We start from the raw sequence: 15,445 nt of genomic DNA, 5'->3' as shown, positions 1-15,445 counted from the left end.
GCAGTTACTGTGGGTGCCCCTTCGGCTTGCTCTGACTTGGGGTTGCGTCTCTGCATCCATAGCCGCCTCCTGGGCCTGTTCAGCATGTGTCGCTTCGGCTCTGCTTTTGCCCCGAATCTTCCGGATCAGGCTAGACCAGGTGGCAGTCGTCAGAAGAGCCAGCTCAGGTGTCAGGGCAGCTGGGGGATGGAGTTACACACCCCCAGAGACCGGACACTCCCGGCTTATGAGCTGGCAGCTGCTTGCTGCTGGGAGAGGTGTGGCCCCACGCCTTTGCCCTGTACACGGCCACCCCTGCCTGCCCCTTCCCAGCTCTGTGCCCGTATGGGAGGGAGGAGCCTGGGACGCTGTATGGCAGAGTCGCTAAGGACACAACAGGCAGCCAGACCTGGCTTTGTCCTTAGTAGCTGTACAGACAGGACACCTAACCTCTCTATACTTCAGTTTTCTCATCAGGAAGATGGGCTCATGCCCACTTCCTATGGCTGTTGCTGGAGGTGTCTCCTGTTCCCGGAACAGCGCAATCACCCAGGAGACGGCAGTTGGCGATCATCAGTGTCGCCACCACTGTGGTGGACAGCGTTCTGCCTGGGTGGGGTGTGGTGGTTATGTGGGGCCGGGAGAAGTAGGGGCTGGGCTCGACTTCTCTCCCGGCGGCTGCTCAGTGATGCTTGTTGAACAAAGCCAGGCGCTGAGGCCTCAGGGAGGCTGTGCTGGCGGAGGTTGGGCACACAGATGGCCAAGGGAGCCTTCCAGGTCTGGCTGGCCGCAGCTTTGGGAATAAGAGAAGCCAGAGCCTGTCTGGGTTTCCGTTGGGACCCTGGGACGGGACACCAGGAGAGTGGCCCCTGAGGGGCCTGGTGTGGGGTCGGCATTCCTGTGTCCCGTGAGTGGGGTCACAGTGGGCTCTGGGGGGGGGGGCGGGGGGGGGCGGGGGCTGGGCCGGTTTCAGCAGCTGCGTGCCTGATGGGAGAGGCCTGCCTCTGCTCCTGTGGGGTTGCTTTTCTTACCGACAGAGGACATCTCACAGCCTTGCCAAGTAGGCCCAAAGTCGGTTCGTGGTGGACGTGTGCAGGGGGGGACCGCTTCCTGGCCAGGCTGGGCAGTTACGCTCTGAGGATGCTGGAGGTGGATGGCGTGGCGGCCTCTGGGCTAAGAGGAAAGCAAGTGTCGGGGCTGCCCTGTGGGGCTCCCTCTGCCCCGTCCCCTCCCCACTCCTGTCTGAGTCAGGCCACCACACAAACGCGTCCTATTGACAAGGCCTTGACCTGCCGGCATGGGTCCCGGGCTGCAGGGGGAGGGCAGCCCCCACCCTTGCTCAGCCATTGTAGATCCTGCGTGGCCTGGGGGGCAGGCTGCCGTGAGCCCCGGGGAAGGGCCGGTGGGGGACGGAAGGATCGCGTCTGTAGGTTTGCCGGGCACCTGCCTGTCGCTCCCACCGGGGGACATAGGCGGCTCTTCTCCAGCCACAAACATTGATGTCCCCAGCTCAGTGCTGGGCAGCTGGACAGAGGCCTGTAGAACCTGCCTGCAGGTAGAGGAATAAAACATCCCTGCGAGGAAAGCTGGGACCGGCGGCAAGTGCTGGGGCCCTTTGCTGAGGGAGCAGCCCCATCCAGGAGGCCTCGGGCTGTGGAGGCTCTGACCTAAGGGGGAGGAGACAGGACCCCAGCAGGTGGACATGGGTGAGGACCTCTGCCCACAAGTGACATGGCTGCTTGCTCAGTGCCCGAGTGGCAGCAGCAGGTATGCTGAGCGGATCCCCCCACTTCCCACCGCCCCCAGTAGGGGCCACGGTCACCATCTGCTTCAGTGAGGGTAGGCACCGAGTCAGGACTTGTCCCCATCCAGGAGGGAGGCGGCCCGCGTGGCAGACGGGCCACAGGACCTGGGTTTGTCCCGTGTTTTCGTGTAGTGGCCGTGTGGCCTTGTCCCACAGTAATGTGGATGGGGGGGGTGACACACGTGTCTTCACGAGGGCTCAGGAGGGATAGGGCGGAGGATGCCACGTTGTTGCAAGTGGCCGCTCCCGCTGGGGCCCAGGGGGCCTCCCCTTCTGGGGTGAGCTAAGCACACACAGGTGTCTGCCCAGAGGCGGGGTCTTGCAGCTACCAGCCAGCCTCTGTCCTTATATCCTAGCCCCTAGAAGGCTCCCAGGGGCTTTTTGGCATCGGGTATTAACTCATTTTGAGCTGTACGAGTCAAGTAAAAGAAAAGTCTTCAGAGCTCTGGTTTGCTTAGGTTGAGAGAACTTCCTTTTCCTCTGCGTCTCTACACCTTCCTTTGGCTGACGGGAAGAATCCATCCTGTGTCTTCTGGAGAAGTCTGCCTGGTGAGTTTCTGAACTCTGCCTCCTCTGTTCCCTCCCAGGCCATCAGCATCAGCAAAGCCATCAACACCCAGGAGGCCCCCGTGAAGGAGAAGCATGCCCGGCGTATCCTTCCCTTCCCTGCTTCAGGCAGGCCGGCCGCTGTCCCTCTTGGTCTCTGGGGGGAGGCAGGGAGAGTGAGAGGAGGGTGTGGGCCTGCCCTGCGTTATCTCTGACTGTGGACTTGGTGGGAAGTGAATTGGGGGGCGGGGAACAGTGCAGGTGGCTGGCCACCAGAGCTTTGTCAAGCGTGCCCTCGATGAGACAGAGGCCCGAGAAGGCGCATGCTCGTGTGGCCCCGGGCCAGCCGGGTCTCCTGCCTTGCTCTGCTGGTTTTACATTCTCAGTCCCATCTGGACAACACCATCTATAGTCTTAGGCTGTCGGTCCCGGTTAAATCTGTGAGGATTGACCTTGGCAGAAAACCATCGCTTTCGGGGAACTCCTGCAGATGCGGTGGGAGAGGGGTGTCGGGAGAAGGTGCTGGGTGGCTGTGGGTGAGGGGCCAGCCTTCTCCCTGCGTCACTCAGCTGCACTCGCTGAGCACCCCAGCCTTCCCTACGTTTGAGTCTCTGCCTCTTGCACTTGGCCTTGACCCTGGTAGGCATCATCCTGGGCACTCACCATGAGAAGGGGGCCTTCACCTTCTGGTCCTACGCCATTGGTCTGCCCCTTCCCAGCAGCTCTATCCTCAGCTGGAAGTTCTGCCACGTGCTCCACAAGGTCCTCCGAGACGGGCACCCGAATGTGAGTCGCCACTCTCCGCTGGTGCTGACAGGGGCGGGGCTCTCAGGCCCTCCACCTGCTGCTGCCTGAGCAGGCCAGCACCCCAGGGAGGCAGAGCACTGTCCCTGTCTCCACCCCTCCCTGCCCTCGGCGTGCCAGCCAGCATGGGCGGTGCATACGCTGGGACCCCCGCCCGCGTGAGTCCGGGTTCTTCATACCCCCCCCCCCCCCGCTGCCGCTGCAGGTGCTACATGACTGCCAACGCCATCGGAGCAACATTCGGGAGATCGGAGATCTGTGGGTAAGTGCAGGGAGCAAGCATGGCGGCCTTAGCACCTTGCAGAGGGAATCGTCCAGAAAGCCCAGCCACGGTCCCGCTTGGCGTCCTGACCCCCAGCTCGTGGGGCCAAGTGAATGGGAGCTCCCTGCAGATGGGTGTCTTTTCCCTCCTTTCCCTCAGAGCAGAAGTCACAGTGTTACCTGGGGAGACATTGGGGGCAGACGGACGTCAGTAAATGAAACCTCAGCCTTGCTTTTAAGGTCTTGTCTGGGAAGCTCCAAACGCATAACTAATGGGCCCCCTAGCTCCAGAAACTCAGCAGCCCTGTGGTCCCTGTGAGCTGGGAAATGTGGCGACACCTCAGTCTGAGTGTCTGGCGGTTACAGCCAATGTGAGGGGTACAGACTCCTTGCCCGCCACCCCCCTTCACCCCCCGACCAGGGCTGCTTTAGAATCTCAGGATTGGAAACTGGGTTCAAAAAACTTCCCAGAAGATTCTTATCCATAATAAAGTTTGGGAGCCCCAAAAGCTTGTATTCTAGATCTCCTCTAAGACCTCAGGGAATATGGGGGTGGGGACAGGACCTCTGGCCTTATTTGTCACCTGGGAGTACTGCTGGGACCTCATGGGCTAGGCCGGGGTCAGGGCAGGCCTCGGAGCTGGGCTGTAGAGGGAGGTCCTGCTGGCGTAGACACGAGCTGCCGTGTCTCACAGATGTCCCTCGAAGTCAAGAAAATAGTGCCCGTGGTGGTGTTTGCGGACACGGGCTCAGTTGGCGTGCTCGCAGGGGTCACGGTGTTTGGAGGTGACCGGGGAGGCAGCTGGGAGGATGTGTACACGGACCCGGCAGAATGTGCCTCCTCGGCTGCCACCAGCATTTTAATGAAGCGTCCCAACTCTGAGCTGGCCTGTTGCCCTGGACAAAGAGCCTTCTTCTCGCAAGAGTTTCTTTGGCAAGAAGGACTAGGAGTAAAATTAAAAAAAAAAAAAAAAACAACAACAAAGAGCCGTAGACAAAGCGTAGGGCTGGCGGAGGCCCTTAGGGATGTGTTGGCGGCCTCTGGAGGGCTGAGCGGTATTTGTGCGTGAACATCTGTCCGTGTGGCGGGTGGGGGAGGGACACTCAGCTGGCGTCCTGCACCTTCCCGCCTCTGCTGTCTCGTTGGCCCCAAAGCGTGAACAGGTCCTGTAGGATTTGTGGGCATGTTCCTGGGGCGGGAGACCCTCATCCCAGCTCTCCTTTCTCCACAGGGACATTTGCATGACCGCTACGGACAGCTGGTGAATGTTTATACCAAACTCTTGCTGACCAAAATCTCCTTCCACCTCAAGGTAGTTTCCTCGGGCGTCATGGGGCTGGGGGTGGAGGACCCTGGGCTTTTTTCTCTGTGATATCCTGGGAAGCCGGGTGGTGGCATCTACTGTGTCCCAACCTTGACCTGAGGGGAAACCAGAGGTGCCCAGGGTGCCTTGAGAGTCACGGCAACTTGAGACGTTTTCCTCCGATGCCGGGGGGGAGTGTCTGCTTTGCCCTTGGCTCCAGGCAGACTCTTGCCCTGGCTGGACGTCCCCTCCTCCCTGTCCCCCATCTGTCCCGCCACCTGCAGCCCCCTCAGCCGGTGCCTGGGGCAGATGGGGGCATCCCCAGCATCTCCTCCTTTCCTCAGAAGCTAGAACCCGTTCTGGGCCGGGGCCAGCATGGGCCTCACTTGAGTGGGGGTGTCCTCTCCACAGCACCCCCAGTTTCCTGCGGGCCTGGAAGTGACAGACGAAGTGTTGGAGAAAACTGCTGGGACCGACGTCAACAACATGTGAGTCCCTCAGGACAGTGTGGCTGCCTGGCGCCACCTCCTTTCTCCCTCAGTTTCCCCGGTGGCTCCCTTAGCGTTCCACACTCTGGGTCCATGAGGCCAGGTGCTCATCAGCGGCTGGCTGGGGCAGAGGGTCCTGTTCCTAGGAAATGAGGCTGAAGTTCAAGGGCTGGGGTTAATTTGGAATCTGGCCTCTTTGGCTGAAAGATGGCTGTCCGGCGCAGAGGCTCTTGGATGAACCGTGTTTCCTCTTCCCGCCTGGGGGGCGGGTCTCGTGCGGTGAGTCCCCTGCCCCTCCTCCGCTCAGCCCTCCGCCTTCCCCTTGTAGCTTCCAGCTCACCGTGGAGATGTTTGATTACATGGACTGTGAGCTGAGGCTTTCTGAATCAGGTAAGCCAAGCAAGGAGGAGGCCCGGCCCCCCTGGGTCCTGCGTGGTTCCTCAGGGCCCAGAGCCGGGTGAGAAGTTAGCCCCACCAGCTTACTCCGCCCCCGGTGTCCATGCCCCTGCTAGGAGGGGGTGAGGGGGCCTCCAGGTGCCCCCAGGACATGGGGAGAGGTGTCCACTGCTCCTGCAGGGCACCAGGCCTCAGAGGTGTCCAGGGAGCAGCGCCCCCTCCTGACTCGGCTCCCCCTGCGTCGGGCATCTGCAGAGCCCTCCCGGGAGAGAGTTGGTTCGGGTCATCTTGCGTGTTTCCTGCTGTAAAAGGCCTGTGAGTCATGGACTTCACAGCCCAGGGACCCAGCAGCTGCCGGACAGGAAATCTCAGAGGGCTCGCGCTCTCGGGGCCACAGAGGGGATTGTTCTGGGCGGCAGCTTCAGGATGTCTTGTTGGGTGACTCAGTGCTCTTTGTAGGAGAACGAATAGCAGATGCCTTTTTAAGGGAAAATCGGGATTTGAGAGAGGTGGGTCTGGGCAGCCTCCTGGCACTCCTGGATCTGGACTCTGAGCTGTACCCAGAGGAGCCCAGACCCCACTGGGGAGCGTGGCCGCCGGCCTGTGACTGGCAGGGACGAGACGTGCTTCTCACAGCGGCCCCCACGAGGGAAGATAGAGAAAACCCACAGTTGGGCGCCCCGCCCCTTGCAATGCTCACCTCTTGATGAAGCACAAAGAAGGGGCAGCCTAGCGGTCCACAGGCCGGCGTCTCCCTGGAGAACCATCCTGAATGCCCCTCAGTGGAGAAATGGTTTTGCCTTGTATCAAACCCCAAATAGTATTTTATGTGCGTTTCAGGTTTTATAGGAAGATGTACTTGATGTGACACATAATTGAATGTTAAGATTTAGAGGGTGAAGGACCATCTTAGCTGCGTCTTGCTCCTCCTGGGCTTGGAGGTTTGCAAACGGTCCCACCCTAGGCCAGGTGAGGACGGGGCCCCAGGGCTTGTCCTGGCATCTGTGTCGTGCGTGGGCCACCCTGGCGTGCGGTCTGCCCGTTGTCCTTTCTCTCTGTGCCCTGGATAAGAGGCCGGCTATGGTGGGGGCAGCCTCGTGTTTGTCCCTGGCCCTCCTACTTGGCTGACCTCACGAAAGGCTTGATTGTTAGGGACAGGGGAGATTGACCCCGGGTGCAAGTGAGGTTTTGGGGTCACTTGGGGCTTTCAGAACCAGGTCCCGATCGGCTGCCGTGTGGCTCTCATCACAGTTGTAAGATGAGGCACTTGGCTACACCGCTTTGAGCCTCCTTTTTCCCTCGAAGACAGGATGAGCTCGAGGCCCACGGGTACAGGACCTTCGAAGTCACCCTATCCCTCCAGCCCCTCATTCCGGGAGCACTGCGTGGTGGCTCTTAGAAACCCTTGCTGAGCTGACCTGTATTCTCTTTGCGCCGACCCTGCTGTTGCCCTAGTTTGTGAGGGCTCTCGGGTCCATCTGGGGCAGCCAAAGCACAGGGGCTCCTGTCCTAGCAGTTTGGAGCGTGTTTGTGTCCGAGGACCTGGGACAGAGTTGTTCTGGCCTGGCTAGAACCAGCAAGGCAGGTCCCCAGGCCGCTGCCTCCCAGGGTTGCTCTGCCGATGCCCCGAGATGAGGGCGTGGGGCCCACCCTCTGCACTGTTCTCACGAGCCTGTCACCGAGGCCGCATCCCAGCTTCCCATGCGTATGCTGCTCCCTCCACCTCTGTTTGCAGTTTTCCGGCAGCTCAACACAGCCATCGCTGTGTCCCAGATGTCCTCGGGCCAGTGCCGCCTGGCTCCCCTCATCCAGGTCATCCAGGACTGCAGCCACCTCTACCATTACACAGTCAAGCTCATGTTCAAGCTGCACGCCTGTAAGTCCCCCCGGCCCCCTGCCGCCCTGCCTCGGGCCCCCTGAGGCTCCGCCGGAGCCACAGAGGGCCGTGCTTAGGTGGCTCACGTTGACAGATATTGGCTGTATCAGAAATGAAGATCAAGACATTTAAAAAAGTCATTTTTTAAAAAATGTTTATTTTTGAGAGGTGGGGGGAGGGGGAGAGACAGAGAGAGAGAAAATCCCAAGCAGGCTCCGTCCACGCTGTCTGCACAGAGCCCGATGTGGGGCTCGGACCCATGAACCGCGAGATCGTGACCTGAGCTGAAGAGGGACGCTTAACCGACTGCGCCACCCAGGCGCCCCTAAAAAATACTTCTCAGTTAAATGTGACGTAGAACACTAGCCTTAACATAACCACCACAGTTGTGGTGGAAAAGCACTGTTCTCCAACACAAGGGTCTAGTGAGACGAGGGGTGTGGTTTTACACGTTTGCAGTTCTCTGAAATCCCTGGTCTTGAAGGAGGGATTGCCCTCCGAGGGCAGCCCACTGGGGCGCCTCGCATCCCGCAGGCTGGCGTGACACATCCAAAGAGGCGCACGTCACTTGCTCCCCGTTCACAGAGGGTTTGGCCCCGGTCGACCCTCTGAAGAAGAGGTCTTGGTCCCCACGCCCCACCCTGAGAACCAGGGGCCTGGGGTGAATGAGCTGTTGCAATGCTATCAGCCCAAGCTGGAGTCCAGAAGCGATTTCACAGCGCCCCCTACAGGCATGCGCCGGTCAGGCTTGCTGTGGTCAAGATGCTGACTTTGGAGCGCCCACCCCCCCACCCCTTCTCAGAGTCGAGAGCCACACCCCTGTAGGGGTCTCCCCTCACCTCACAACCCCTCACCTCACTCTCCCAGTTGGTGGGGGGGCCTGGCCAGGCAGCAGGTGCTCTCCCCTCTACCATGGTTTCTAGAATGTGGTGGAGCAGAGTGGGAACGGGAGGGAGGGAAGCTTAAGTCTTTGCAAGTCACAGAGCAGGGGGCAGAGGGGAAGTCCTGTCCAACGTCCCTGCCCTCAGGTCTCCCAGCTGACACCCTGCAAGGCCACAGGGACCGGTTCCACGAGCAGTTTCACAGGTATGGCCCGGGCAGGGAGGGGGCTCTGCGGCCTGGTGAGCTGGGCTTCCTGTCCAGGTCCGGCCCCCCTCTGTGACCTCCCCTCATCTGCCTCTGCAGCCTCAGAAATTTCTTCCGGAGAGCCTCTGACATGCTCTACTTTAAGCGGCTCATCCAGATCCCCCGGCTGCCTGAGGTACCTGTCCTATTCCCCAGGCTGCCCCTGGGCTGCAGCCTTGTTCCTACTCTGGGCGCGTGGGGGGCCCCGGGTGTCTGCTGGGGCCCCACTTGGGCGCTGGGGACGACTGAGAGGGTCTTCCCCCGGGGCCGTGAGCGGCTCCCACTCATTGCCCCTCCCCCAGGGACCTCCCAACTTCCTGCGGGCCTCAGCGCTGGCCGAGCACATCAAGCCTGTGGTGGTGATCCCCGAGGAGGCCCCTGAGGACGAGGAGCCCGAGAACCTCATTGAGATCAGCACGGGGCCCCCAGCCGGGGAACCAGCGGTGAGGTTCCCCCTTTTGGTCGGGTGGCCTTCTGCCCGCACCCTCCCCTGGCCTGCAGGGCCCGGGGGCGTGGCCCTGGGTCACCGTGCTTGTGTGGCAGGTGGTGGCCGACCTCTTTGAGCAGACGTTCGGACCCCCCAACGGCTCCTTGAAGGATGACAGGTGAGGCGAGGTGAGGGCCGGGGGCCGCCTGTGGCGGGGACCGCGCGGCGGTCAGGACTGACCTTGAAGGCCACCTGTCCCCAGGGACGTGCAGATCGAGACCCTGAAGAGAGAGGTGGAGACGCTCCGCGCAGAGCTGGAGAAGATCAGGCTGGAGGTGAGCGCGGGGCCGTGGGGCCGGGCCGTGGGGCGCACCCCCACCGACGCACACGCGCGCGGGGCCCCCACACCACCGTCCTCGGGCCGCACAGGCCCAGCGCTACGTCTCGCAGCTGAAGGGCCAGGTGAACGCGCTGGAGGCCGAGCTGGAGGAGCAGCGGAAGCAGAAGCAGAAGGCGCTGGTGGACAACGAGCAGCTGCGCCACGAGCTGACCCAGCTGCGGGCCGCCCAGCGGGAAGGCGAGCGGAACCAGGGCCTGCGCGAGGAGGCCGAGAGTGCGTGAGCGGCGCGGGCCCGGGGCGGGGGGCGGCCGGCGGGCGGGCGGGCGGGCGGGCCGGCGGCTGGGGACCACCGCCTCCCCTGCCCCCTGCAGAGAGGGCCAGCGCCACCGAGGCGCGCTACCAGAAGCTCAAGGAGAAGCACAGCGAGCTCATCAGCACACACGCCGAGCTGCTCAGGAAGGTAGGTGGAGGCACGGGCGTGCCGGGCGGACGCTGAGTGGGGCCCCCTGGCGGTGGCGGGGCGTGAGCCGGTGCCTCACCTGCGCAGAACGCGGACACGGCCAAGCAGCTGACGGTGACGCAGCAGAGCCAGGAGGAGGTGGCGCGGGTGAAGGAGCAGCTGGCCTTCCAGATGGAGCAAGAGAGACGGGAGTCCGAGCTGAAGGTGCGTCCCGGGCACGCGTGGGCCCCCGTGGCCCCGACTCTGGTGTCACTTCCCCCGCCCCCACCCTGCCCGCCGTGACCCGCTGTCCTGTCCCAGCTGGAGGAGCAGACTGACCTGCTGGAGAAGCTCAAGAGGGAGCTGGAAGCCAAGGCGGGAGAGCTGGTGCGCACGCGGGAGGCCCTGAGCCGCACGGAGCAGGTATGGCCGCGGCACGTGGGGTGGCCTCCGGGAGCCGGCCGGGCAGGAGTTAGGGTCCTCTTTGCCGTGAGCGGGGCCATGCCCGGATGCCAGTAGCTTGGTTCAGTCCTGGGGTGCAGCTCTGACCCAGAGGACACGGGAAGGAGGCCCTGGCCTTCGGGAAGTCCTCTAAGGGGAGATTAAGGAGAACACAGCTCTCGGGGGCAGTCTGTGACCCTGGGTGGGGACGGGGTGCGGGCAAGGCCACCCTGCCCACGTGCCGGGTGTTTGCAGAGCGGCTCGGAGCTGAGCTCCAGGCTGGACGCACTGAGCGCAGAGAAGGCCGAGCTGAGCAGTGCGGTGCAGCGACAGGAGGCGGACCTGCTGGCGGCCCAGGGCCTGGTGCGGGAGAAGGAGGCGGCGTTGAGCCAGGAGCAGCAGCGCGGCTCCCGGGAGACGGCTGAGCTGCAGAGGCAGCTGGCGGACAAGGTGACGCCCCGGCTCCCCCCTCCCCCAGCACAGCAACAGCTGCGCCGAGACCCGCCCTGCTTCCCGATCGACCGAAGGGTTGCGCGTCCGCCCTGTACTTCCAGAACATTTTTACCACTCCAAAAAGAAACTCTTCACCCACGAAGGAGTTAATCCCCACTGCCCTCTGACAGCCCCAGCCCCTGGCAACCTCTCCCCTCTGGATCGACCTGTTGCAGACGTTGCAGGTGGACGGGACCTCACGATAGGACTGGTTTCTCTCACCGAGCAGTGTTGGCCGGGTTCATCCGAGTGTCGTGTGGCCCAGTAGCGTCCCACGGCCAGAATGCATTGTGTGTACTTGTTCATCAGTTGGTGGGTGTTTTCACTTTGGCGGTTGGGGGTAACGCCATGAACCAGAGGGGCTGTGCCGTTTCTGTTCCCGCCAGGAACGTATGCAGTTGTCCATTTCTGGGGAACCTTTTTTTTTTTTAGTTTATTTTGAGAAAAAGCGAACCGGCCGGGGTGGAGGGGCAGAGAAACAGAGGACAGAGGGTCTGAGGCAGGCTCTGTGGGGCTCGAACTCACGAACTGTGAGATCACGACCTGAGCCAAAGTCAGACAAACGCTTAACCGCTGCCCCAATTTCCCTACAACCTTAACAGCACTTGTTACTGTCTGTGGTCGTTTTAGCCACCCTAGCGGGGGTGAGGTGGTATCTCATTGTGGTTTTTTTGTCTCGCGTTTCCCTAAGGGTTTATGGTGTCGAATGTCTTTTGTGTGTGTTCGTTGCCTTTTGTGTATTTGGGGAGAAATGTTTGTTCAGATCTCTTGTCTGCTTTTTAACTTGGTTGTCTTTTGTTTTTTGGAGATAGGGTAGGGGAGGGGCAGAGGGGGGTGGACAGAGGATCCAAAGCGGGCTCTTTGCTGACAGCAGAGAGCCCAACGCGGAGCTCGAATTCACGAACTGTGAGATCGTGATCTGAGCCAAAGTTGGACGCTCAACTGACTGAGCCGCCCAGGCGCCCCATCGGTTGTCTTGTTATTGCCAAGCTGCCCGCTGGCTCGTGATGGAGCAGTCCAAGCAGGGGGTCGGAGCGGGGCCTCTCCTCAGACCTCCCTCCCCTGCGAGGGTCCCAGCTGACCGCCTGCCTGGCTGCCACGGCGCTGACCCCCGGTTGGGATGTCCGAGCCGCCTCTCCCCTCCCCCCCAGGAGTCTCAGGAGCAAGAGCTGCGGCGGAGGCTCGTGGACGAGCAGTTTGCAGTGCTCCGGGCCACTGCCACCGAGGCCCAGCGCATCCTGCGGGACGCCGTGGCCAAGCTGGATGACCCCCTGCACCTGCGCTGCACCAGCTCGCCGGGTAGGGCCTTTCCTTCCTTGCCCGTTGGGGTGCTCAGCCCGCCCCGAGAGGAGGGGCGGAAGGCGATGAGGCCTCGGGCAGGCTCTGCCCCTGACCGCCTCTCCCTGTGCCCGCAGACTACTTGGTGAGCAGGGCCCAGGCAGCCCTGGACGCCGTGAGCGCCCTGGAGGAGGGCCATGCCCAGTACCTGCTGTCCGGGTCAGGTGAGCACGGCGGCGGGGTGCCCATTCCGCCGGCCATGGCTGCCTCCTGCCACCGGGGAGCTTCCCAGAGCCGTGCCCCCTGCACACGCCCACCGGGAGCCCAGCCCTGCCTGCCGGGGAGCCTGGGATCACCCAGACCTAGCTTTGTTGCCGGCTTGGCTGCTGTCTAGCCGCTCGACCTGGTGTAGGCTCTTCTTCCCCGTGACCTTCCTCTTCTCCCCCCCCACACCTCCCACCCCCCTGAGCCTGCTTCTTCTCCGGGCCGTGGTGCCCGTTAGGCTTGTGGGCAGAGGACGTGAGCGGCCTGCCCGGCCCGGCCTCGCTCTGTGGCAGTGGCGTGAGGGTTCCGTTTCTCCTTCCCCCACAGACGCCTCTGTGCTGGTGGCGGCCCTGACCCACTTCTCCCACGTGGCCGCAGACACCATCGTCAACGGCGGTGCCACCTCCCACCTGGCACCCACCGACCCTGCCGACCGTAAGTGGGCCCCGTGTGGACCCAGGGAAGGCGGGGGCCTGCACACCGGTCCTGGCGTCGGACCCGGCGCGGGGGCATCTTCCGGGGCTCCCGGGTGCCGGCCCCTGACGGACCTCTCCCCGCCCAGGCCTGATCGACACGTGCCGGGAGTGCGGGGCCCGGGCTCTGGAGCTCGTGGGGCGGCTGCAGCAGCAGCAGACCCTGCAGCAGGCCCAGCCCGGCCTGGTGCGGACCCCGCTGCGGGGCATCCTTCAGCTGGGCCAGGTGAGGCGTGTGGCCGCGGCGCCGGGTGGGGGTCCGCGGGGGTGAGGACGCTGGGGTGAGGCTCGGGGCCCCACCTTCCCCCACCCGCCTTTACTTCGGGCCGAACCGGTGCCCGTGTGTGGCGCTGGCAGCTGCAGGACGCGGGGCAGGGACAGGGCGCCGCTCCGGCCTCTCCCGGGCTCCCCGGGGTTGCCGGGACTCCAGTCCGCCCCGCCTGACTCCGAGGTGCCTCTTCCCCAGGAGCTGAAGCCCAAGAGCCTGGACGTGCGTCGGGAGGAGCTCGGGGCCGTGGTGGACAAGGAGATGGCGGCCACGTCCGCGGCCATCGAAGACGCCGTGCGGAGGATCGAGGTGAGGCCTGGGGCGCGGGGGCTCCCCCGGTTTCTGCAGGAGCCCCGGGGGCTGCGCTGGGCCGAGTGCGGGCTCTGCCCGCCTCTGCGCTCCCGTGCACGGGGTGGACGGCTCCGCGGCCGTTTGGGGGGCGGGGGGCTGGTCCGGCACCGCATCCCCCTTCCTCTCACACCGCCCTCTCAGCCCGCTGACCTCTGTCACTGGCTGTAGGACGTGATGAACCAGGCCCGCCATGCCAGCTCCGGGGTGAAGCTAGAGGTGAACGAGAGGTGAGCCCCACTTCACTCCCGAGCCCCCCAGACCCCGGGGCGTTTCGTCCTGCCTGCCTAGCTCTCCACAAGGGACCGGGAACAAGTGCAGCCCGGCCTGCTGAACAGCCGTGTCGGGCCCCGTGGTGGTCCACACGGAGGGCAGCCTCTCCAGGGTCACGCTGTGGATTCCTCTCTCTCTCTCTCTCTCTCTCTCTCTCCCTCCCTCCCTCCCTCCCTCCCTCCCGCCCCTGCCCCCGCACCTCCCTGCTCGCCTCAGGATCCTCAATTCGTGCACAGACCTGATGAAGGTGAGTGGCTGACTGCGACCCCAGGGTGGGCTGCGTGCCTGGGAAGACCACCCCAAGAGTGACACGTGTTTTGGTCTTGGCAGGCCATCCGGCTCTTGGTGACGACGTCCACCAGCCTGCAGAAGGAAATCGTGGAGGGCGGCAGGGTGAGCAGGCCCGATTCCCGAAGGGGGCATGAGCTCAGAGCCCTCCGGATCACTCCACCCGGGGCTTCAGCTGACCTCGGGGCTCCTTCAGGCACGAGCTTCCCGGAGCGTGCAGCGATCCGACACCCTCCCCCCACCCGGTGATGCGCACCGTGCGCCCGGGGTTCACGCCCGAATCCCGCCACGGCCCAGGGACGTACCCCCGTGGCTGAGGTGAAGGCAGAGGGGCCCCACGCGGGGCTCTGTTTCCACCTGCACCGTCACTGACTGGTCCCCCCCGCCCTGCCTTGCCCTCCCGTTGTCGCTAGGGGGCAGCCACGCAGCAGGAATTTTATGCCAAGAACTCCAGGTGGACCGAAGGCCTCATCTCCGCCTCCAAGGCCGTGGGCTGGGGAGCCACGCAGCTGGTGTATGTCGCCCCAGGTGGGGGGCGGCAGGGCGTTCGGTGCACAGGGTCTGGGGAGGGAGCGTGGAGGCGGCCCGGGGCCCCGAGGGTCGGAGACCCAGGCCCCGCCCGGCTCTGCCCGCAGGGAGTCGGCCGACAGGGTGGTGCTCCACACGGGCAAGTACGAAGAGCTCATCGTCTGTTCCCACGAGATCGCAGCCAGCACGGCCCAGCTGGTGGCGGCCTCCAAGGTGAGGCTTCACGCGCGGAGGCCTCTCGGGTCTGGGCTGTGGCAGACGGGCCCCACGCGCTAGGGGTGAGGCTGACCTGCCCCCGCGCCCCCCCAGGTGAAGGCAGACAAACACAGCCCGCACCTGAGCCGCCTGCAGGAGTGCTCCCGCACCGTCAACGAGATGGCCGCCAACGTGGTGGCCTCCACCAGATCGGGCCAGGAGCAGATCGAAGAAAGAGGTGAGCCCGGGCCCTGGCCCTGGCCCTGGCCGCAGCCGGGGTGGGGGCGGGCGCAGAGGCACTAACCCCGTGCCGTTCTGGCCACAGACACCATGGACTTCTCCGGCCTGTCCCTCATCAAGCTGAAGAAGCAGGAGATGGAGACCCAGGTGGGTGCCTGCGGCTGGCCTCCGTGCCTCCCGCTCCTCCTCGAGGGCCCGGCTCCGGGAGGGCGGGCGGGGCAGGCCACACGGCTGTGCTGAGCGGGCACGTGGGGCTGCAGGTTCGCGTCCTGGAGCTGGAGAAGACGCTGGAGGCGGAGCGTATGCGGCTGGGGGAGCTGCGGAAGCAGCACTACGTGCTGGCTGGCGGCGTGGGGACGCTGAGCGAGGAGGAGCCCAGCCGACCCAGTGCTGCCCCCCGTGGTGGGACCTCCAGGAAGCCACCCCTAGCCCAGAAGCCCAGTGTGGCAGCCCGGCAGGACCAGCAGGTGCACAGCGCCGGCACTGGGGCGGGGAGGGGCCCCAGGGGCGCCGTCCCTGTCTCTGCTCCCCAGTCTGCGGGACTCGGGGCAGAAACGCTGCTCCAGCA

At 63.9% G+C, this 15,445-nt stretch overlaps 1 protein-coding gene across 2 annotated transcripts in view; it reads left to right on the top strand.

Annotated features, from left to right (window-relative positions):
• The window catches only part of HIP1R (huntingtin interacting protein 1 related), a 28,159-nt gene that overhangs the window by 12,435 nt on the left and 279 nt on the right, over nucleotides 1-15,445 (top strand). The window contains exons 2-31 of one of the 2 annotated variants that reach the window (XM_053901961.1): nucleotides 2,371-2,434; nucleotides 2,973-3,115; nucleotides 3,339-3,395; nucleotides 4,627-4,707; nucleotides 5,110-5,186; nucleotides 5,515-5,576; nucleotides 7,318-7,458; nucleotides 8,487-8,544; nucleotides 8,644-8,719; nucleotides 8,886-9,026; nucleotides 9,127-9,188; nucleotides 9,273-9,345; nucleotides 9,440-9,623; nucleotides 9,722-9,810; nucleotides 9,898-10,014; nucleotides 10,111-10,212; nucleotides 10,486-10,680; nucleotides 11,874-12,021; nucleotides 12,138-12,224; nucleotides 12,592-12,699; nucleotides 12,827-12,963; nucleotides 13,204-13,314; nucleotides 13,525-13,583; nucleotides 13,843-13,873; nucleotides 13,957-14,019; nucleotides 14,328-14,428; nucleotides 14,550-14,655; nucleotides 14,752-14,875; nucleotides 14,963-15,024; nucleotides 15,138-15,344. In XM_053901961.1, coding sequence (XP_053757936.1) covers nucleotides 2,371-2,434; nucleotides 2,973-3,115; nucleotides 3,339-3,395; nucleotides 4,627-4,707; nucleotides 5,110-5,186; nucleotides 5,515-5,576; nucleotides 7,318-7,458; nucleotides 8,487-8,544; nucleotides 8,644-8,719; nucleotides 8,886-9,026; nucleotides 9,127-9,188; nucleotides 9,273-9,345; nucleotides 9,440-9,623; nucleotides 9,722-9,810; nucleotides 9,898-10,014; nucleotides 10,111-10,212; nucleotides 10,486-10,680; nucleotides 11,874-12,021; nucleotides 12,138-12,224; nucleotides 12,592-12,699; nucleotides 12,827-12,963; nucleotides 13,204-13,314; nucleotides 13,525-13,583; nucleotides 13,843-13,873; nucleotides 13,957-14,019; nucleotides 14,328-14,428; nucleotides 14,550-14,655; nucleotides 14,752-14,875; nucleotides 14,963-15,024; nucleotides 15,138-15,344 — 3,066 coding nt within the window. Of the gene's footprint in view, nucleotides 1-2,370; nucleotides 2,435-2,972; nucleotides 3,116-3,338; nucleotides 3,396-4,626; nucleotides 4,708-5,109; nucleotides 5,187-5,514; nucleotides 5,577-7,317; nucleotides 7,459-8,486; nucleotides 8,545-8,643; nucleotides 8,720-8,885; nucleotides 9,027-9,126; nucleotides 9,189-9,272; nucleotides 9,346-9,439; nucleotides 9,624-9,721; nucleotides 9,811-9,897; nucleotides 10,015-10,110; nucleotides 10,213-10,485; nucleotides 10,681-11,873; nucleotides 12,022-12,137; nucleotides 12,225-12,591; nucleotides 12,700-12,826; nucleotides 12,964-13,203; nucleotides 13,315-13,524; nucleotides 13,584-13,842; nucleotides 13,874-13,956; nucleotides 14,020-14,327; nucleotides 14,443-14,549; nucleotides 14,656-14,751; nucleotides 14,876-14,962; nucleotides 15,025-15,137; nucleotides 15,345-15,445 lie in introns of those variants that run through there. The other variant, XM_053901962.1, reaches the window with a different exon arrangement.

This window comes from Panthera pardus, unplaced genomic scaffold (assembly GCF_024362965.1).
Source record: "Panthera pardus isolate Hobbes unplaced genomic scaffold, ASM2436296v1 HiC_scaffold_15, whole genome shotgun sequence".
Classification (NCBI taxonomy): Eukaryota; Metazoa; Chordata; class Mammalia; order Carnivora; family Felidae; genus Panthera; species Panthera pardus.
This window is presented reverse-complemented; position numbering and strand designations above follow the sequence as displayed.